General features: G+C 43.5%; 1 protein-coding gene across 1 annotated transcript in view; it reads left to right on the top strand.

The window, feature by feature from the left end:
- The window catches only part of NDUFS8 (NADH:ubiquinone oxidoreductase core subunit S8), a 517,217-nt gene that overhangs the window by 319,956 nt on the left and 174,186 nt on the right, over nt 1-23,075 (top strand). Inside the window, exon 4 of the mRNA XM_044085488.1 lies at nt 18,468-18,557. Within this exon, the coding sequence (XP_043941423.1) occupies nt 18,468-18,557 (90 nt within the window). The remainder of the gene's footprint in view (nt 1-18,467; nt 18,558-23,075) is intronic.

Consider the following 23,075-nt stretch of genomic DNA (forward strand, 5'->3'; position numbering starts at 1 on the left):
GTGTTCACCAAAGTTTTGGCAGTAGTAGCGGCCCACCTGAGACTCCAGGGAATACAGGTCTTCCCGTACCTGGACGACTGGCTCCTGACCGCCCCCAACAGGCATCTACTATGTTCAGCCAGAGATTACTTCCTCCACTTGGCCTCCTGGCTGGGAATCACAATCAACCTCAACAAATCTTCCCTTCATCCAACCCAGATCTTAGACTTCATAGGAGCCAGGTTAGACACAAACCTATTGAGAGTCTTCTTAACTCCTGACCGGATTCGTACGCTGAAGCTCCACGTACTGGCCCTTCTACAATCCTCGGCTCCTCCAGCGGAATTGGTTCTGAGGGCTCTAGGTTCCATGGCGGCCACGATCAATCTCCTACCTCTAGCGCGCTTGAACATGAGGATACTACAATGGACCTTGCAGGTTCAACGGTCCATCCTGCTACACCCACTAAGTTCACCCATCCCCCTCAGCAGGGTTTGCAGGAAATCCCTGCTCTGGTGGCTCCAGTCACCAGACCTCCAGATAGTGCACCCCTTTTCTATGTCCCCACCTCTAACCATGGTGACCATGGATGCTTCTCGCCTAGGGTGGGGGGGCAGTGTATGGGCAGAACCGTCCAAGGCACGTGGACCCATTCAGAGACCTTATTGCATATCAGTGTCCTAGAGATGAGAGCGGTGCTTTTGGCGTTGCAAGCACTCCAGGCCCTTCTTCCCTTAGGGACAGTTGCAGTTCAGACAGACAACATGTCAGTGGTCTGGTATATCAACAAACAGAGGGGAACCAGATCCTACCCACTTTGTCGAGAGGCCATGAGAGTCTGGGAATGGGCGATTTCCACCAACCGCTTTCTCATAGCGACGAACATTCTGGGTCGGTTGAACATTTTGGCAGACAGGCTGAGTCGAACTATCCTCTCACCGTATGAGTGTTCTCTGAACCCCAGAATAGCAAAGCAAATCTTCAAGTGGGGTCAACCTTGCTGCGATCTCTTCGCGTCTCCTTTGAACGCAAAATGCGGCAACTACTTCGCTCTGATTCCCCCACCAGGGGAATCTCCCAGAGACGCTCTGGTGCATATTTGGCCATCCGGTCTACTTTATGCTTATCCTCCTCTTCCCCTAATTTTAAAATTCTTACAGAAAGCCCGTCGGTTGGGGAGCAGAGTGATCCTCATAGCCCCATTCTGGCCTCGTCAAACGTGGTTCCCATGCCTATGGTCTCATCTAGTGAATCCTCCATGGATTCTAGATCCCACCCCGGATCTTATCTCTCACCCACTAGGATTACCAACCCCGAATTTGGACAACCTCAAGCTCACAGCTTGGCTGATCCAGTTCAGTAATACTTAGGACTCCCGGTATCTCGTCCCCTGTTAAGGCTATTTTAGTAGCTGCCCATAAACCTTCTACGAGAAAGGTTTATAACAGCAAATGGAAACGCTTTACTATCTGGGCGGAGCATAGAAAGTTGGATCCCTTTACAGCTCCCATACCAGCGGTGTTAGAATTTTTGTCGACTTTATTCGACTAAGGTGTGTTGGCTCTTCCACGGTCAAAGTCCAATTAGCTGCAATTTCCCATTATCATGTGGGAAGTGATCTCGGTTCCTTAGCATCTTCCAAATTATGTAAGACTTTCTTAAAAGGCACATTCCTCTTAAGGCCTCCGGTTAAAGACGGAGTCCCTCCATGGGATTTAACCCTTGTTCTCCAGTCCTTGATGGCCCCTCCGTTTGAACCCGCAGCCACGGTGAATCTAAAATACTTGTCTTGGAGGACGGCCTTTCTCATTGCTATCACTTCGGCTAGAAGGGTTTCGGAGCTTCAAGCCCTTTGCGCCAAACCTCCATACTTGGTCATCCATAAAGATAGAGTTTCCCTCAGGACCAATCCCTCCTTTCTACCCATAGTTGCTTCTGAGCCCAATATTAATCAATCTATTAATTTACTGGTTTTCTTTCCAAATTATCAAAACAGGGGTGAATACAAACTACATTCTCTGGACGTACACAGGCAATTGAGATTCTACTTGCATAGGACCGCTGAACATAGGCAGTCTGAGCAACTCTTTGTATCCTTTGCAAGACCCTCTTTGGGCAAACCAGTATCAAAAGTTACATTGTCCAGATGGATTTCCCAATGCATAATTCTTGCATATAAGAGTTCTGGTCGGCCTGTACCTGAAGGAGTCCAAGCTCATTCTACCCGATCGATTTCTACTTCTGCTGCCTTTTGCTCCAGAGTGTCCTTGGACAACATTTGTTCAGCAGCCACTTGGGCTTCATCCCATACTTTCATTGACCATTACAAGTTGGATCTAATTTCCAGAGGGAGAGCATCCTTCGGCTCTGCAGTGTTCCGGAATATCCTTCCATGAGGACCCCCCAAGTTTGGGTAGCTAGGGACTCTGTCCCACAGGTTGATGAAGAAATTAAGTTAACTACTTCAGATAAAGAAGTTATGTACTCACCATAACGTTTCATCTGAGTAGGTAAACTTCATTTGTCAGCAACCAACCCCCCTCCATCCCCCTAACCTATAGTGCATCCTAGAAGGATTCCTTGTCCTTTTCTCCGGATTTGCAGGTGATCCTTTGTTGTAATGTCCTGTGTTACTATAGCAAACTCGATCTGAGGTCAGAGAGGGATGGCAGGGGATTATGGGTAAGGGGGAGGAGCTTGGAGCTTGGATCTTAACTGTTTGAAGCTGCCGGCTTGGATCCGATACCCACAGGTTGCTGACAAATGAAGTTTACCTACTCAGATGGAACGTTATGGTGAGTACATAACTTCTTTTTACTGCTGCTAGTCCCATTCCGTCTGACAAGGATGGGAAAGCAATGGATAAGCTGTGGAAGATGTACTCTTGCAAAACAACTTTAAAAAATTTAAACTATCAAGCTCATAAGTTTGTTGTTTTGTGTGCTTAAAGAATATGCAGACGTTAATTGTCAGCATTCCTTTTAAGGTAATCTTTTTGTGACAGGCTCATGTGACAAAGCATTTTCTAAAGTGTGTTTATGATTCTGCCATTTCTTCTTCCAGAGCTGTTGCTTCTGGATTAGTTTTGAGGAAACTTGCTTGGCTTTGTTTGCAAAATCCTCCTGATGATGATAAATCTGTGATTTTAAATCTTCTGTTAGCCCCTTCTGCAGCTGACATGCTTAAATGTAAAGAAAGAGGAAAACAGATCCTTATTAGACCCATTAGGCTCACTAGACTTTTATGTAAAGCTGTGGAAAGTATTATCTTGATCTCATTAATCTGTGTTCTCACCAGATGTTCATCGTGCATACAGCTGCACTAATCACAGATGGGTTTTCAGCCATCAGGCGGTCCCTCAGTCGGCCGAATTCCAAAGTCTTGGTCCGGCGTCAGTTGTCGTCGCTTACTCTTCTGACGTCAGTAAGGCCAGAGTATATAAGACACAGCCGACGCCATGTTCTCCAGTCTTTTTTGCCGCGCGGTGCCTGAAGCAGAAGCAGTTCGCAAGTGCCGGTCGGCCAGCTCCTGAATTACGAAAAAAAATTGGAACCAAAGTCTTCTTTAAAGCTAAGTACCCCGTTGGGGAAACTTTTCTTGCCTCAGACCGATGTCAGAAAAAGTTAGTAATTGTATTTCTTGTGGGAAGCAAATACCGCATAAGGATTTCCATTCCCGTTGCATACCTTGTTTGGGCCCAGACCACGACGTCTCGGGCTGTCGCTTTTGTGCTACCTTCAATAAATGCACTATCAAGCGTCGGGCAGAGTTCGCCCAACACTACTTTGGTAAAGCTTTTGATTATAAGATGCCGTCGGACACTCTGACTACCGTTTTGTCCAAAAAACGCAAGGAAAAGGACCGACACGCGAGACCTGCAGTCCCTGCCAACACCACGCCAAAACAGGCTACACGTGGTCTGGTTCTCAGCGAGACGCCTTTGCAGTCCCTGACTACTGACGACACTCCTTTGGCGGTGTTCTCTGTACCCGAGACCGCTGGGTCCTCGGTCCTTTCCCAGACTACAACCGAAGCCCCTGCTAATGTCGAGCCTACTAATGTGGACAGGTCCACCTCCACCCATGGTGTATTTAGGCCCTCATCTTCTTTTTCAATAAAGGCTTTTACTAAATCCAAAGCAGCCAGGCATCCCACGAGGCCTGTTGCACAGGGCCCATCTCCTGGTCCCATGCCTAAGAAACAGATGCTTAAAATGGCTGAGGATTTAATTACTCTTATCAGAGGTTCTCAGCCCCCTCCTGACAAGAGACCCAGAGTGGAGGAAGAATCTCCCTCTTCTGATCAGGGATCCATTTTATCAGAACATTCTGATGCAGAGGAACACTCTTACTCCCCTTTTGAGGATTCAGATGCAGAACAGCCCATTCCTTCTGTATCCCCTCCTGAGGATTTTTCTTTTGGGGAAACCTTGCACACTTTGAGGGAACACTTCCATTGGGAAGGCCAAGACTTTTCAGATTCCAAGAAAAGACTTAGGGAATTTCTTTGGTTACCTCAGCACAGACCTCTGGCTATACCCCCTGTTTTGGATGTACTGGATGATGTCAATTCGGAGGCTTGCCTTAACCCTGATTCTCTGCCTCCTGCACCAGTAAAACCTGATAGGTATTAGAGTACCCAGTTCTCACCAATTTCTCTACAAAGGCCATAATGCTGACCCTGAAACCATTTCACAAGGCCCCAAGGGATTAAAGGCCTCCACTGCCAAGAATCCACTCGCTGCAGAAAGGGAATCCAGATCTCTAGAAAGGTGGGGTAAAAAGGTATATACCTCGGCCACCCTAGCCATGAGGGCCTTAAACTGTCAGTTTCATATGATTAAGTATCAACAGTACCTGTTATCACAATTAAGGAACAAAATGTCTCAACCTGAACAACCAGATTTAAAAGAGTTACAGGATATGATGCATAGTGCGGAGCAAGTGGGTAAACACACCTTACAATGTGGTTATGATGCCCTAGAGGCTTCCAGTAGAGCGGCTGCCACAGGATCAGTCATTCGCAGACATGCCTGGCTTAGGAACAAAATTTACCTGATCATGTGAAAGCTAAATTCTTGATGCTCCTTTACAAAAGGATGTACTATTTGGTACTAATGCTGAGGACATACTATGGAAAATGGAAGAAAAAGCCAAATCTATGCAAACTGTCAAGGCTTTCTTACAGGTCCAACCACCACGTTTTAGCAGAAATTGGCCTTCAAAAACTGGTCCTTTCCAGCCACTGACAAGCCCCAAAGAGGTAGATACAGATGCACAAGGGGCAGAGGGCAATCACAAGGATCATATAGAGGCAGACAATGGCAATCTCCAGCACCAAGAGGTGGTGAAGACAGTGCACAACAATACAGGAAGCAAACCCAATGACTCCCTCATTTCCATGCCAAGCAAGTCTCAGCTGACAGCACCTTTGGGAGGGAAGCTAGCATTATTTGCAAGCAATTGGCATATTGTCACAACAGACAAATGGATACTGGACATTATAAACAGAGGCTACAAATTTCAATTTCACACTCTTCCAAAAATGAGAGGCATGCCAAACCTGCCACAAAATCAAAAGGCAGAGGCACAACTGCAAATTTCAAAGCTCCTAAACATGAGAGCTATACAAAAGGTACCTACACACCAACAAGGTCAAGGTTTTTATTCAAGACTTTTTCTGGTACCAAGAAAAGGAACCGACTGGAGACCCATTTTGGACTTATCCATCCTAAACACATTCCTACTCGTGCCAAAATTCAGGATGCTCACATTACAGCAACTTCTTCCCATGCTGGGCAAGGAGTTTTGGCTGGTAACGTTGGACCTCAAGGAGGCATACCTGCATGTCCCAATCAGACAAAGCTGCAGATGATACCTCAGATTTCTTGCAGGTTCAATCCACTATCAATTCTCTGCATTGCCCTTTGGCTTATCTACTGCGCCCAGAGTATTCACAAAGTGCCTGGCATCAGTGATTGCCTACTGCAGACTTCAAGGGATACAAATTTACCCTTATCTGGACGACTGCCTGATCCAAGCGGACAGCAAATGCATACTACTGGAACATCTGGCATATGTGACACGGTTACTGCTTTCTCTGGGATATACCATCAACAAGGAGAAATCAAGACTAACACCATCTCAGAAAATAACCTTCCTGGGTGCCAACTTGGACACAAACACCCAGATGGCATATCTTACGCCAGAAAAACGAGGGCAACTATCTCAGTACTTCAAAACACGAGCAAAAAGTACCAGGCTTACTGCAAGGAAAATCCTGCAGGCTCTGGGATTCATGGCATCTTGCATTCTTCTAATCCCATGTGCAAAGCTGCATATGAGGAAACTTCAATGGTACCTAAAAAATCTATGGTCTCAACACAGTCACAGTTTGGAAGCAATTATACCAATAATTCCATGTTTGCAAAAGGAATTTCTATGGTGGGCCCAAGCATGTCAAGTAAACACAGGCCTTCCATTCTGCAAGCCTCAAGCAAAACAAGTCATAACCACAGACGCCTCAGATTACGCCTGGGGGGCGCACATGAAGGACGGGTGCATTCAGGGCAGATGGTCCCAAAAGGAAAAGCACCTTCACATCAATCAAAAAGAAATGCTAGCAGTAATAAATGCAATTACAGCTTTCAAGGACTTCCTGCATCCAGGACAATTACTGATAAGAACAGACAACACCACAGTAATGTGGTACATAAACAAACAAGGAGGAACACATTCATACCCCTTGTGCAGACTAGCCATGACTCTTTGGAACCTCTGGAAAGACAAATCGAACTTCAAGCACAGTACTTGCCAGGACTGGAAAACACACTGGCAGACACTCTAAGCAGAAATATGACAGATCCACATGAATGGAAGTTACATCCTCAGGTGTTTACAGAGATAATCCAAGCGTGGGGGAGGCCAGACATAGATCTTTTTGCCTCCCATAGGAACCATCAACTGAAAAAGTTTTGTTCAAGGACCTTTCATCCAAAGGCCTGGAAAGTGGATGCCCTTTCATTCAGTTGGACAGTATGGACAGTTTATGCATTCCCACCTCTGCCCCTTCTGCCCAAGGTGCTTTTGAAAGCAAGAACAGACAAACCGAGGATGATACTGATTGCTCCAGATTGGCCAAGGCAACACTGGTATCCACTCCTGAGGAGCCTAACACATACTCCTCCCTGGTCCCTGCCTCTAATGCCTCTCCTACTGACTCAGAACAGCTACAAAACTCTTCACAGTCAGCTGAAAACACTCAACCTCACTGCATGGAAAATTCCTTGACACCACAACAGTCCCTACTCTCCAAGGAGGTGCAGGATGTCATTTTGGAGGGCAGAAGACCATCTACTAGAAAAGCTTACTCCAAAATGGAAGCGGTTTTGCTGTTGGAATGAGAAAAGAGGCCAGGACCCTAGAAAATTGAACTTGCCTCAGGTTTTACAGTACCTAGCTGAACTCCTGAACAGTGGACTTTCATTTTCTTCCATAAAAATACATGCCTCAGCCATTTCTGCAGAATTCAACACGGATCCTCCTTTATTCTCTCACCCACTCTTACGACAGTTCCTCAGAGGGGCTAAGAATATAAGACCTCCAAGGAAGCAACCAATACCAGCCTGGGACCTTAATTACATACTAGAAAAATTAACATTGCCTCCCTTTGAACCTGCTGCCTCAACAGATCTGCAACATTTGTCCTGGAAAACAGCTTTCCTTCTGGCCATCACTTCAGCTCGTAGGGTTTCTGAATTACAGGCCCTCATGGCGGTGCAGCCCTTCCTCATCTTCCATCAGGACAGGGTTTCCCTTCATACCAACCCATCTTTTATGCCAAAAGTGGTATCCAGGGTAGCCTTAAATCAAGCCATATACCTACCTACCTTTTATCCTAACCCTCAAAACAAAGGGGAGAGTCTGCTTCGCACTTTAGACATCCATAGGCAGCTACGTTATTATTTGGACAGAACAAAGTCCTTCAGGAAATCAGAACAACTTTTTGTGTCCTATGCCGTAGGGGCTCAAGGGAAACCAGTTACCAAACAGACCATTTCCAAGTGGATTGGCCACTGCATACGGTTTTGTTATTCCTATCATGGGAAATCTGTCCCTACTGGTATCAGATCTCACTCCACCAGGGCCACAGCCACCTCTACAGCCTTCCTCAGAGGCGTTCCTACTAAGGAGATTTTGGAGGCAGCCACTTGGAGTTCTGTACATACCTTCACAAAACACTACCACCTACTCTTATATTCCAGAACAAGAGCAGGCTTTGCCACTGCTGTTTTGCAGGGCATTCTGGCTCAACCCAGTTCCTCATAGTACCTACCACCCTATGCATAGCTTTGGGACTCTACCCATCTGTGATTACTGCAGCTGTATGCACGATGAACATAGTACAGTTTTGTACCTACCATAAATGTAGATGTTCGAGTGCTAATACAGCTGCAGTACAGGTTTCCTCCCTCCTTCCCCACTTGGTAAAGGCATGGGGCCTAACAACCTCTTCATACCACCTGACTGGGTTATCCTGCTATGTTTTATTTGCTTGCTTACACTGATTTTGCATTACATTGCATTGCCTGCATATGTAGATAAGCCTTATTTATGTATTGCCTTCCTTTTGGGGGCACCTGACATCTGGGGCAAGAAAGACTGAAGAACATGGCGTCGGCTGTGTCTTATATACTCTGGCCTTACTGACGTCAGAAGAGTAAGCGACGACAACCGACGCCGGACCAAGACTTTGGAATTCGGCCGACCGAGGGACCGCCTGACGGCTGAAAACCCATCTGTGATTACTGCAGCTGTATTAGCACTCGAACATCTACATTTATGGTAGGTACAAAACTGTACTTTCAGCTTTATCTGAGGCAGGGCTTTTAACCTTAACTTATTTTAAAAGTGACCAGTCAGCAGATACCAGTTATGAAGTACATACAGTGTATCTGGACCTATCCAAGGCCTTTGTTGCTATTCCCAGGCAGACATTGACAGACGTGTAAATATGTATGTAAATCCATATATTGTCTAGAGAATAACTAATGGTTTGTGAGAAAGAACCCATGTGGGTAGAGGTACAACTGCCACTTCTGAAGACAAAAAAAATTTTAGGGGCTCATTGTAGGGCCATTTCCAATTTGGCATATATTTCTCGGACTTTCAAGTCAGCACTCCTAGCGTATGGCTATGTAAGTTTTTAGATGACTGTAAATTGGTTGTTTACATGTTCACTATACAGTGCTAAGGCACTAAGGCCATCAAGGAACATAGACTTCTCAGAGGATAAATTATATACTTAATCTCCCATCCGTTCATCAACATTGCTATTTGTTCTTTTATTATCTCTTAATTGCTCCAACAAGGATTAAACTATGTTAACACATGGTGCAAGGACAAAGGGCTCAAAATAAATGTGTAAAAAGTAGTATAGTTCCTTATAATAAGCAAAGCATTTAAACATCATGCCATATAGGTGACACACCCCTTTAGTCAGGTATTTTTGTAAGGGGTTTAGGTACCCTTATTGATGTGGCCTTATTTTTGACCATCATGTCTCTGCAAGACAATGGAAAACTGTATTTGAACTAATTTGCAGATATATCTCTTCTGGCTTCAGATAACTCTCAGTTCCCCTTCAATTTCTCTTATCATGGCTGTTATTGAATATAGTGCTTCTTTAAGCATATTTGATAAACCAGATCACTCGTCTTGAGTGACCTCAGACATTCCTAGCAAAAAAAGATCGGTGGCCTCAATACCCTTAGGTATCCAGATAGGCTGCCAGCCTTCTCCCTGTACTCATTATTTTATAGACTCCTGCATGGTTGACTTTTGTCTAGACTTTCAAATCATGAAAGCCCTGATACTCCTTGGTCTTCCGTTCTTTCTCAGACAAATGATTCTTGAACTATATGTTTAAAAAAACTTAAACCTTCATCAGATAAATAAGATGTGTTTGCATGATAGGTAATATGCCAGTGCATTACTGGAACAAACTTCTGCTTGCAGAAAAGCACCCTGGCCACCTTCAAGGTAAACCGAAGTACAAGTGGTACCTCAAAATTCAGCTGTAATCCTTTCTGGAATGGCAATTGAATTGCGAAACGGTCGAATTGTAAGATGCCATTTCCCATACAAATGTATGGAAAATTATTTAATTCATTCCCGACCCAAACAAAATTAAAAAAAGACAGTAAAAAATTTGAAAAAATGTAGATGTTCTTCATGTTTCACTGTTGCAGTCATCACACTTGAGTTATCCTGCCAGGGGTAGCCCTCAGTCGAACCGAATACCAGAGGCTTAGTATTTCTGCATCGGTTGCTGTTGCTCCAGGACTAACGTCAGGTCATCAGTGGTATAAAAACAGGCAGCTGATGCCATTACATCAGTCTTTCTTGCCGAGGAGCCAGAAGCAGTTTGCACGAGTGCCGGTCGGCCGCTACCTGAGTTTTCGTTTCTGAAATTGAAGTTGAAGTCTACTAAAGCTGAGTACCCCATTGGGGATCCTTTTTTCTTGCTCTAACCGATGTCAGAAAAAGTTAACCGTTGTCTTGCCTGTGGAAAGCAAATACCACACCGAGATCTCCATTCTTACTGCATCACCTGTTTAGGCCCAGACGACAATGTCCCTGGCTGTCAGTTTTGTGCTTTGTTCAATGCCAGAACTGTACATAGTCGGGCCCCTATCGTAGCTAAATACTTTCGCTCTCGATCTCCGTATTCCGAAATGGCTTTGGTAAGCCCATCCGACTACCGATATTCCAAAAAAATGTAAGGATAAAGACAGAGACAGACGGCACAGGTCCAAAACTGCAGACGCCGCTTCCATTAAGCTAGTTGCCAGTTCGCCAGGACTCAGTGAGGCACTTTTGCAGCCCCTGATGCCCGCTTCTGTGGATTCGCAAGCCGCTACCAAGAGCCGTTCGGAGTCCAGTATGGCACAAAACTCTTCTCTGACTACGGAACCTGCAGATGTCTCTACCTTGGATGGGTCTGGAGCCGCTGAGCAGGCACCGGCTTCCGAGGAAGTTCTTCACACTACCGATATTCGACACAAACTGATGACTTCTTTCGCATCTTCAGTTCTTTCTAAAACTACAGAGTTTCTAAGGCCCAGGGTATGAACTACACCTAAAAAAAATGACAACCCAAGCTCAAGCGCCTGCTTCCATGCGTCAATCTCAAATGCTTAAAATGGCGGAAGACCTTATCATACTGATTTGGGGTAGGAAGCCTACCCCTGCTAAAAGAAAGAGACTTGTCCCCAGCAGCTTTATCCAACCAAGAGTCTGACGACTCTGAGGTTTCTGATTATGAAGGCATGCCCTTATCTGCTTATGAGGATTCAGATGCAGAGGAATCCATTCCTTCTGCCTCTCCTCCAGAGGATTTTTGTTTTGGTGAAACCTTACATACCTTGAGAGAGCATTTCCATTGGGAATGCCAGGATTATCCTCAGTCCAAAAAGAGACTCAGGGAATTTTTAGATTTACCACAACACAGACCCGTAGCTATTCCTCCTGTGCTGGATGTTGTGGATGATGTTTTTATGGAATCCAGTCTAACCTGACAGGTATTACAGAGTCCTGACTCACACAATTTTCTTTTCAAAAATCCTACTGTTGACCCAGAGGTCATCTCCCAAGAACCTAAAGGAATAAAAGCAACCACAGCTAAGAATCCCACCCCCTTCAGATAGGGATTCCCGAGCTTTAGACAGATGGGGTAAAAAAGAATACACCTCTGCAACTCTTGCCATTAGAACATTAAATTGTCAGTTCCACATGCTGAAATACCAGCAACATACTATGGAACTTATTAAACAAAAATTATCTACCTTCCCTGACTGTGCAGAAAATAAAGAATTACAGGAGCTTATGCATTCTGCAAGCCAAGTTACTAAGCATTCAGTAGGCATTGTCCCACAAAACATTGGTCCTTTCCAGTCCCCTCAAGGCCGCCTCAGACTAGACCTAGAGGAAGCAGACTCCCCAGACAGCAGTCCCAGGAAATGCAGAGATCTAAACAATGGAGTAGCTCCACTTCTAAAACAGGGAGTGCTAAGCCACCCCCTTATGGAAAGAATTCACAATGACTTTTCAAATCCACCTCTAAACTCTGCCCACCTGCTTGTGCCCCTAGGAGGAAAACTTGCCTCCCATGCAAAAAACTGGGCCTCCATCACCAACGATCGATGGGTCCTCAACAGTGTCCCAGGGGTACAAATTTTATTTCCACATACTGCCAACCCCAAAAGGGTTCCCAGACCTTCATCCAAACCAATGGGCAGAGGCACAAAACCAAGTTCATTCCCTGCTCTCCATGAGGGCAATTCAGCCTGTTCCTGCAGACCAGATAGGTTTCTATTCCATACTTTTCCTGGTACCCAGAAAAGGGGGCACCAGGCACCCAATCCTAGATCTATCCATTCTAAACACCTTCTTGGTGGTACCAAAATTCAAAATGCTCACCCTCCAGCAGCTTCTTCCTTTGCTGTCCAAAGATGCCTGGTTAGCCACCCTAGACCTAAAAGAGGCCTATCTGCACATCCCAATCAGAGACTCTTGCAGGAAAGGGCAGGATCTATGCATTATCAGTTCTCTGCACTTCCCTTTGGCTTATCCACTGCTCCCAGAGTTTTCACAAAATGCCTAGCTCCGGCCATTGCTTTTTGCAGACAAAGAAATATTCAAATTTACTTCTACTTGGATGACTGGCTGATTCAGACAGACAGTCAGGAAAAGCTGTTGCAGCACCTGACATTTGTAAAGGACCTACTGACCTCACTGGGGTACAGTATAAACGAAAAGAAATCAAACTAGTCCCAAGTCAGAAAATTGTATTCCTGGGAGCAAGCCTGGACACAGCATCCCAGATGGCATTCCTTACTCCAGAAAAACAAGTCTGTCTGACAGGCTACTTCTCTCAGCTGGCCACCAGAACCCAGTTATCCGCAAGGAAAATCCTGCAAGCTCTAGGGTTCTTGGCCTCCTGCATTCTACTAATTCCATATGCCAGATTGCATATGAGGAAACTTCAGTGGTACTTAGAGCCTTTGGTGTCAATATTCTCAGGACTTGGAAACTATTATACCTATGATACCTTGTCTAAGGAAAGATTTTCTTTGGTGGGCAGCAGCATGCAACCACAACAAGGGACTTCCCTTTTCACAACCCCTCACTGCCCAGACCCTAACCACAGATGCATCAGACTATGCCTGGGGTGCACACCTGGATGGCAGATGCATTCAGAGCTACTGGAGCCCAAATCAAATTAATCTGCACATCAACCAAAAAGAGATGCTAGCTGTTCAGCATGCTCTGACAGCTTTCAGACCCCTACTCTCTCCGGGGCCTCTACTAATCAAAACCGACAACACCACACCAGATGTGATACATCAACAAGCAGGGGGGAACCCACTCTGTAGGCTAGCCATGACCCTTTGGAATACGGCCTCAGCCATTCATATTCACCTGCTAGCACAATTCCTGCCAGGCAACCAAAACTCTCTGGCAGACAGCTTAAGCAGAAATCTCCTAGACCCACACAAGTGGCAATTAAACCACAACACCTTCAGCCTCATAACCCAGAAATGGGGTACCCCGAAATTGGACCTATTTGCCTTCGACAACAACCACCAGCTCAGCAAATTCTACACCAGGGAACCTCACAGCAAGGCCTGGAAAGTCGATGCCCTATCCTTCCAATGGGTAAACCTCTCGATCTATGCATTTCCCCCTCTACCTCTTCTTACAAGGGTATTACTCAAAATAAGGGAGGAAAGACCAAGGGCATTCCTGATTGCTTCAGACTGGCCACACCAACACTGGTATCCACTACTGCGCAGTCTGTCACTGTTTCCTCCATGGCACCTCCCTCAGATTCCAACTCTCCTGACTCAGCAAGAGGGAGAATTCTTGCATCCACAGTTGCAGACCCTGAACCTGGCAGCCTGGATTATTGCTTGACCTCTCCTCCAGTGGCCAGCCTAAGCAAACTGGTCCTAGACATTATACTTGAAGCCAGATGACCCACCACTAGAAAATCCTATGTTGACAAGTGGAAAAGGTATTGTTCCTGGATCCAGGCTAAAGGAGCTGAACCAGCACAGCCCTCCTTACCTCTCATCCTGGATTACCTTGCAGACCTACTTCACAGAGGCCTATCCTTCTATTCTATTAAAATCCATGCCTCTGCCATCGCTGCTCATTACAGCACAGAGCCACCTCTCTTTTCACGCCATCTCATCAAGCAGTTTCTTAGAGGGGCTAACAACTTAAGGGCACCCAGAAGAGCACCTACCCTTGCTTGGGACCTTAACTTTGTGTTGGAAAAGCTCACGCTAACCCCCTTTGAGCCTGCAGCTTCAGCAGAGTTAAAATTCCTCTCTTGGAAAACAGCCTTGGTACTGGCCATCATTTCAGCTAGAAGTGTGTCTGAACTACAAGCACTCATGGCTGTGGGACCCTTCATCATTTTTCATGCTGACAGGGTCTCCCTTAGGACTAACCCAACTTTCATGCCTAAAGTGGTGTCCAGTGTGGCTCTCAACCAACCTATTCATTTGCCCACCCTTTTCCCTAAACTTCAAAATAAGGGGAAAGGATCCTGCACTCCTTAGATGTAAACAGACAGCACAGATTCTACCTGGATAGGACTAAGCCCTTTAGGATATCTGAGCAGTTACTAGTCAACTTTGCACCAGAGGCAGAGGGCAAGGCCATATCAAAACAAACCATTTCCAAATGGATAGTACACTGTATCCATTTCTGTTACAAACACCATGGGAAACCACCCCCACAGGGGGTCAGAACACATTCCACTCGGGCAACTTCCACCTCTGCGGCCTTTCTCAGAGGGGTCCCTACTGGGGACGTCCTGGAAGCTGCAACATAGAGCTCTGTTCATACCTTCACCAAGCATTACCACCTGCCTATCTTTTCCAAATCCAGGGCAGGCTTTGCAACCGCAGTCCTGCAGGGCATACTAGCCAGTCCCAACTCTGCTTGACTGCCTCCACCCATTCTTCAGCTTTGGGAATCAACCCAAGTGTGATGACTGCAACAGTGAAACATGAAGAATATAGTACAGTTGTGTACACTTACCATAAATGCATATGTTCGAGTGTATTCACTGTTGCAGTCCTGTTTTCCCACCTTCCATCCCCCTTGTCTCTCTCTCTCTCTCTCTTCCTCACTCTTTACAGGGCTATTTGGTATTTACTTTCTACTGGTGGTGTTATTCCACCATAACTTAGCTCCCTATTTGGGGGCTCCTGACATTTGGAGCAAGAAAAACTGATGTAATGGCATCGTCTGCCTGTTTTTATACCACTCATGACCTGACGTCATTCCTGGAGTGACAGCAACCGATGCAGAAATACTAAGCCTCTGGTATTCGGGCTGACAGAGGGCTACCCCTGGTAGGGTAACCCAAGTGTGATGACTGCAACAGTGAATGCACTCAAACATCTACATTTATGGTAAGTGTACACATGATTTGAAGTGTAGAACGTCTCTTAAGTAGAGCAGAAGATGTGGAGGAGGGATGGAGGAGGAATGGATGACTACTGTATTCCTAAAATTATGGCTTACATGTGACATATGTATTTATTCGATGTTAAATCCATCTAAGAATGCAGGCTAACATTTTTCTTGTCCAGCTAAAATACATGCTTATTATTACACCATTGTGCGATAGGACTTATGAAATGAATATCTGTTGTCTCTGATTATGATTGTTTTACTTCATTTTAATGTGATATAAATTATACTTAAAACATCGTACAATAGTTTTCTATCCACATCCCCAAACAAAATAACACACAGTACAGTGTATACTGGTGTATACTGGTGTCTGTTTTTTTTAATCCCTCTCCAGGACTTTGGCCAGTGACTCCCCTACTTGGCTTATTCATTCTCCCAGTAGGCTAGAGCCACACATCCTGAACTGAGCAAGAGCCACCTGCCTTACTCATTCCTGTTCAGGGACCTGATCGGTTCATTCATTTAGCTGGACATGAGCATCTGAAATTTGAGAGCCGGACAGACTACTAATCCCAGAAGGGTCACTGCCACAGAAGGTCAGCTGATATGCAATAACTGCTTGACAAGGAATGATATGGATGCTGACACCCACATCATCTTTAATTCAGTGGAGCTTGTGTTGCTTAACAGCATAAGCTTGACCTGGCCTATTCCATAGGTGGTCTTTTGCTTTCCAGCAGGTGTTACTAGGTGTCACCACTGAGTTTGGCCATGCCATCTCCCTCCTCCACAACAGGTAAGTCAGCATCATAAACTTGTGCCCATTCTCTGCCCAGCCCCACCAGTGTCCATGACAAAAAATGAACTGGGATAACCATATTTGCACTATTTGCAGAGTTCACTTAGTCTTTAGTTGTTGGATGGGGAGTCTTCTTCACCCAGTCCTGCCTTTTCCTTGGCAGGTGTAGGTGAAAAAAAAAATTTCCAAGGTGACTTGTCTCTCCCTATTTTCCAGGATGGCCTTCAAGTAGTGCATGATTGTGTTGTTTAACAAGTCCATCATCCTATTGACGTCCCCTGTGTTGGGGTGCCACTCCAAGACTGTAGCCTACACCTTGTCCAGTTGGATAAAAATTCTTTAATGCAAGCTTTTGGCATAGGTCTTTTTTCCCTTTCGTCCTCATCTTCAGAAGAAATTTCACTTAGTTTTTTCTTTGAACTGCTGTAAATTCCTCCATTGTGAGCTTGTCATCATGGTCTTTTAGCAGTCCCTCCACATCCGCCTCATTTTGTAACACTCCATCTCAGGCACTTTTGATGAATGATATGGCATGAAGAATGTTGAACTCAGTCTTGTAGAATTCCTTCAGTGTTTTATCTGAAAAATGTGTCATGTCAAAGAGCTTTGAGAAGAGTGCTTTTGTGTAGAGCTTCTTGAAGCAGGCATTAACTTGTTGATCCATAGGTTGAATGAGAGAAGTTGTGTTGGGAGGCAGGAATTGAACCTTGATGAAATCGTAGTCTATCTCAAGAATTTCCTCTAACTGTTGTGTGTGTGTGGGGGGGGGGGGGGCAGAGGTGTTGTCCAGAAGCAGAAGAGCTTTTATTGGCAAATTCTCTGTCAGATACTTCTTTACACTAAGAGCAAACTCCTTGAAAATCCAGTCATTGAAAACTGACTGGTCTACCCAAGTGTTGGTGTTTGATTTTCACATTCCAGGTAGTTTTGATTTTGTAGTAATTTTTCCAAAGCATCTTGGGTTTTCTGAGTGATATCAGCAGAGGCTTCAGCTTGAAGTCTCCACTGGCGTTTGCTGCCAGGAGGAGTTTGAACCTATCTTTCATGGGCTTGTGACCTGGAACCCTAGCTTCTTCTTGGGTTATGTAAGTCCTACTTGACAATCTCTTCCAGAAAAGCCCCGTTTCGTCGCAATTAAAAGTCTGTCCTGGCAGATGGCCTTCACTCTCTATCAGTTCTTCAAATTCCTTGACAAATTTCTGTGCACCTTCTTTGTCAGGAATAGCTGACTCTCCTCGTCTCAGAACACTGTGGATGCCACTTCTTTTTTTAAATCTGTGGAACCATCCCCTACTTGTTTGCTGTGAGCTGCTTCCTGGGTTTTTTATTTTGTAGGTCTTCAAAATTGAGCTTATCTGTATCACAGATCATGGTCTGAGTTATTGATCTACTTTCATCTGCCTCTCCTAGATCCAGACAAGAGGCAGCTTCTCCATATCTTAATGAATTGTTTTTCTGTGATTTTCCAAAACCATTGTTGCTCCTTTTGACACCTTAGCATCCATGATGCTCTCTCTATTTTTTCAAAATGTTGAGGCAGTAGACCTAGGCACTCCCTATTGCTCTGCTATTCATCCTGTTTTGCCTCCTCTCTCAATTTCACCTATGATTTCTTTCTTCTTTTCAATGCTCAGCCACTTATTTTTCCTGCCAGTATCACCCTACTTTTCTCTCTTCTTTGGCCCCATTTCTTCGCAACAATTAAACATCTGCACTACATAACACAACAACAGGAAGCCATGAACAACTTTTCAGCCTGCTTTCCAGGTCGAATTTCGGGATGCCTGGGTGGGTGAAAGCGCAGTCAGGTTGCAAGGTACTATCTGTACTTGAATGGACTGCTTCACCCCCACCCGACCCCACCTCTCGCCCTGTTCTTGTGTTGTATTCCTTGTCTCTGGAGGTAACTTTTGAGTATGGTTTTATTGACTAGGACTGTAATCATCTGAGGAGTAATTATTGAGTATTTACCTATGAACACAGAAGTATGAGGCACTACACATTCATGCAGGTGATATTTAGCATTTATGTTTGAATTCACACCCACAAGAAGCTGATGTTAAGACTGCTTTTGTATACATTTCCACTTCTTAGTAGAATGTCTGCCTTGTTATATCTGGATCTGTATTTCAGAAGCAGTGATAGGCAGCATTTGTGAAATGTAATGAATGTTCTCTGTTTTTTTTTTCCAACAGAATATGTAAATGCTAGAGAAGAACCAACAGACTTCAAGTCCATCACTGACAGAGCTGCTCAGACTTTATTTTGGACAGAGCTTTTTAGAGGTTTGTAATGCTGAATTTGGTGAGCATTTGTTGCAGAGTTTAATTATGGGGAAATAATTACAATGTAGGTTAACAAAGATTGTATAGGTGTATTATTTAGTTATTACTTTTTTTCCTAAATTTTTTTTTTATTTTTCAAATACAGTTGAATAAATTCCATTATTATTTGTATAAAACATCTTAATTTATTATTTTATTTTGACATTTGTTGACAGGGTTAGTCTGATTGGGCAGAAAGCCCTTTTTCAGCAGAGACCCAGGGAGAAAAGCCCCAGCAATATAAATTAATTTGTAGCAACAATTACATGAATTGAGATAAACAAAAATAATACAGTTAAATTACAATCATTTTAGAAGAAGAAATAAAAAAATCAATAAGAGAATACAAAATATATTACAGAGAGGAACAAATAACACATGACTTGGAAGCCAAAAGTTTAGACTGTAGGCATTCATTTCATTTTTACAGAAAGTTTCAGTATCAGTGAAACTTAGTTTCCCCATCCATAGCTATATTATATCTGTCCCATGCATTTTTAATTCCATTACTATCACTTCAGGAAGCCTGTTTCAGTCATCCACCCCACGCACATACTACTACATTCTTACTCGTTTTTTTTTTGTTAGAAAACAAATGTGTCTTCCTTGCAGAACTTATCACATTACTCCTAGTTTATTTGAAGGCTGTTAAGAATTCTGAAATACTATTCTGTTACTGTATTTAGCTCAGTCTGGAGTAACTAAGATGTTAAGATTTCACGTTATGATTTAAGACCATTTTATTTCGTTTAGTTTAAGCAGTGCTACTGCTGGCATGTGAATACCATTGAGATTTTTACAGTGAATGTTGTGTGGCGTAATGCTTTGGAGTGTTATGTTGTTAACCCCACTGTTATGCAGTGTGATATATGTCTGATTTATGTTTCTGGTCCAGTTTTTTGATAACTAGTTTTAATGGTGTACCATGGGAAGTATAAGTGACTGTTGTTTTATTACCCCCCCATTTTGATACTTGTACTCACTCTATTAATATTTGCTTCCATTCAAGTTTGTACTCCTTTTAAACTTATTTCTGTATATTTCAAAATTTTGCAATGGTCATTGAACTTTATATTTTACTTTCATACAGAATTGCACTTGTTTGAAACTGTTTCTTGTTGTTGTATGTTGCCTTTTTTTGTGGGTCTTGGCTGAAAAAGGTCCTTGGACCAGAACACCTGCTTGATTAACATTTAAATAAATAAATAAACCATTATTTGCACTGTTTTATATTGCCTGTTAGTATTACATTCTTTCCTCTAAGGGTGTAGGAGTATACTGTTATGAATGATTCTTTTCTGTATGTATTTTATGAGCTACTTTGTGAACGAAGCTGAAGGAAATGTCTGCCTCCTGCAAATTATGTGGCACGAGGGGTCACTTTCTGTACAAGAAAATGTTTTTGTCAGATTCATGGAACTCTAATCCAAAAATAGTGTAAGTAGCTCCTAAATTTATGATACTTCTGGTGAAGTACTGTTATGTGACAGTACTCACCTATACAGTAGATGTTCATGTAACAGGATCTTTGCTGTATTGTTTTCATATTATAGATGGGGATAGTACCAGCCAACTCTAAAGAGCCGTTGGACATGCCCAGCTAAAATGCAAGGTTACCTCTTCAGCAATGGCCATAAGCAAGAAGTTCAGCTGTAAAGGAGAGTATAACCTCACCATTTTTAGAGCTGAAAGTTACCAGGAAGGGTGCCACAGAGGAAGGAGTCCTAACTAACTAAATACTTACCCATGTACATTGAAATGAAAAATTAGACAGTTGCTGGATAGTGCCTGCAACCCCTGTGAATTTCCATCCCATCCTACATCCTAGGTAAAAAAAAAAAAAAATCAAATGGCGTATCCTACAGTGTATGAAGTCTAAGCAGTTACAAAAATGTGGGAGTGAGCCCTCATAGAATAAACATTAAGAAGAAAATGAAAGGGCGAATAACAGTGTTCCTCCTGATGTTCATCATATTGATCACTGCTTGAAGAAGGCTTCACTATATGGGTTATATCCTGCCAATGATATAATAACCCATCAGCTTCCAAATCTCCAGAGCTCCTTCCACATGCCCAAACTGTCAGGCAGCTCCAGCTGAGCTGACAAAAAGGCAAGTTTGCGCACCAAGCCCTTCAGAGTTTTACTGCTTATGAAGATTGCACTCCTCAGAGGCTTTCAAGGATCAACAGTCGACTTGGTGCTGTTCCTTTGCTGGGCAGATAATTATCCTTTGGGGAAAAACCTTGTGTTTTATTGCTTTCCTCTTTAGTAAAGTTATTTTAAAGCTAGGAGTTTTGTGTTTTAATGGACTGTCACTAGATTGTGTTGTACTTTTAAACAAGACTGTTTTTTTCTGTCATTTTAAAAGTTGTGTAAAGTAAATGAAAATCATTTTTACTGTGCCGAAATTGTTTCCTTTAATTTTTGGATCTGGCAAAGTGTTTGAAGTGCTTTTTACTGTATTTCTCTTCAGAAAAATGAATTTTAAAGACTTGGCATTTTTATTTGTATTTGCTGCTAGTCTTCATGGGAAAGAGGCATTGTTTGGCTTGACCATAGAACAAACTGCCAGCCTGATGGTTGAGTCCTCTTCCAGCAGCAAAAAGAAAGTTAAGCAAACAGTCTTTACCATCACAAGCGGGCTAGCAATTTCCCTCAGCCGCATGTGGATGAATGCTGTGACCATTTGTTGCATCTCGGACCACTCATCTTTTACCCTAGATCCCACTGGTGTAGCAGCTACAGCCACTATGGATCAGGGGAATAGCCATGCCCTCTGCGGGTGTTAGGTTCCGTCATTGGCAAGGGAGAGCCAATCTTGTTGGTGCTGGGAGAGGGAACAAGGAAGACTTCTCTGTTGTGTCAGAATGCTGTGCCTGTTCCTGGAGAAGCTGCTGCTGCCATTAGTAACACAGCCCTATTTTTCCTGCCAAAAAGAAATCAAAAGATAAGCGTCTGTCTGCCAGTCCTCAAATTTCCTTAGACAGACAGTTCACTGGGTCTGGCTCCGGGTTTCATTTAGGATGTTGATCTTTCTTGTAGAGTAGTTTTTGGTAAAACAGAAGGATATGTCTTTTCCTGAAGAGATTCAACATTCTGAATAGAAAGATGAAGGGACAGATACAGGGTTTTCTCCTCATATTTCTGATTCAGACTCTGAGGAGAGCTCAGTTTCTGATTCTTCCTGTGGGAGTTTCTCTTTCTCTTTCTCTGAGACTGTTGGTAGAATGTGCCGCTGTTTTCAGTGGGAGAACGTTGAGGTTTCTCAGTCACTCAAAAATAATATGAGTTGTTACAGAAGGAATTTCCAGAATCTACACACATTCCTCATGTTCTTCCTGCTTTAGAGGATGTGTGTGTTATTACCTGCAAATTTCCTTATAGTCAGCCAGGTGCCCCTAAAAAGGCAGATAAGATATATAAAGTTACTCAGTCTTTTACATTTTTGTACACTATTCCCAATCCTGACCCAGCAGCTATAGCTTTAGCTGATCCCACTGCTGCTAAACACTTAGTTAATTCCAGGCCTACTCTTTCTAATAAAGATGGGAAAGTTAAGTTTTATAAAAATTGTATACTTCTGCAACTTTGATTTTCAAAATTTTGAATTGTGAGGCTCATATGTTAACGTTTGTTCTTACTAATTGTTAAAGTATGAGGAATGTTTAATCTGTATTTTCTTCTTGTGAGGAAAACTCTGCTTTAAATAATTTAGTTTTTTCTTTTGCATAGGTCAGCAATCATTGTTTACAATGTGTTGTGTTGATATATGGTCACTGGTACTGTTTTGAGAAGGTTTGCATGGCTGCATTCTCATAACCTCCCTGATGATGTTAAAAATGAGATTTTAAATTCATCTTTGGATAGAAATTTATTTGTTGGCCTGTCTGCTGCAGAGTTGATCAAAATGTGTTGTGAAAGAAAGAGGTAAGCTGATCCAGGGAATCTCTAAGATTTTCAGCCCTCCTTTTCCAGATTTTCTGAGGTATTCTGTAACTTCTCAACCAAGTTGGCAAAAGCAAAATAAACAGTCGCATCAAACTACAGGTAATCAGATGTTTAAGAAGAAGTGGGAAGGGGTTCCAAAAAGAAGCCTGGAGCCTCCCAAAATCAAGGACAGTACAACAAGTCTGAATAATTATTCAAGAAACCTTATGACCCTCCTCCCACCCTGGCCCCTTTTTTTCTTTCAGTCTGAGTCTTCATTTTTCTCTCACAGGCAAGAGATATTTTCAGGCAAATGGATTTCGAAGATCATTCTTCAAGGTTATAGATGACAGTGGGTGGAAGTTCATATATTTCAGGGGGGGTCATTCCTCATCCTCCAGATCAGATTCTCTTATTCCTACCGGTTCTTCATCACATGCTGTCCCAAGGAGTGATAGAACCAGTTCCTCCTTCCCAGGTGGAGAAGAGTTTTTATTCAAGGATGTTCTTAGTGTCAAAAAAAGAAAATGCTTTGAGACTAGTTCTTGAAC

The sequence above is a fragment of the Protopterus annectens genome, chromosome 10.part0, assembly GCF_019279795.1.
Source record: "Protopterus annectens isolate FY-2018-M chromosome 10.part0, PAN1.0, whole genome shotgun sequence".
NCBI lineage: Eukaryota > Metazoa > Chordata > Ceratodontiformes > Protopteridae > Protopterus > Protopterus annectens.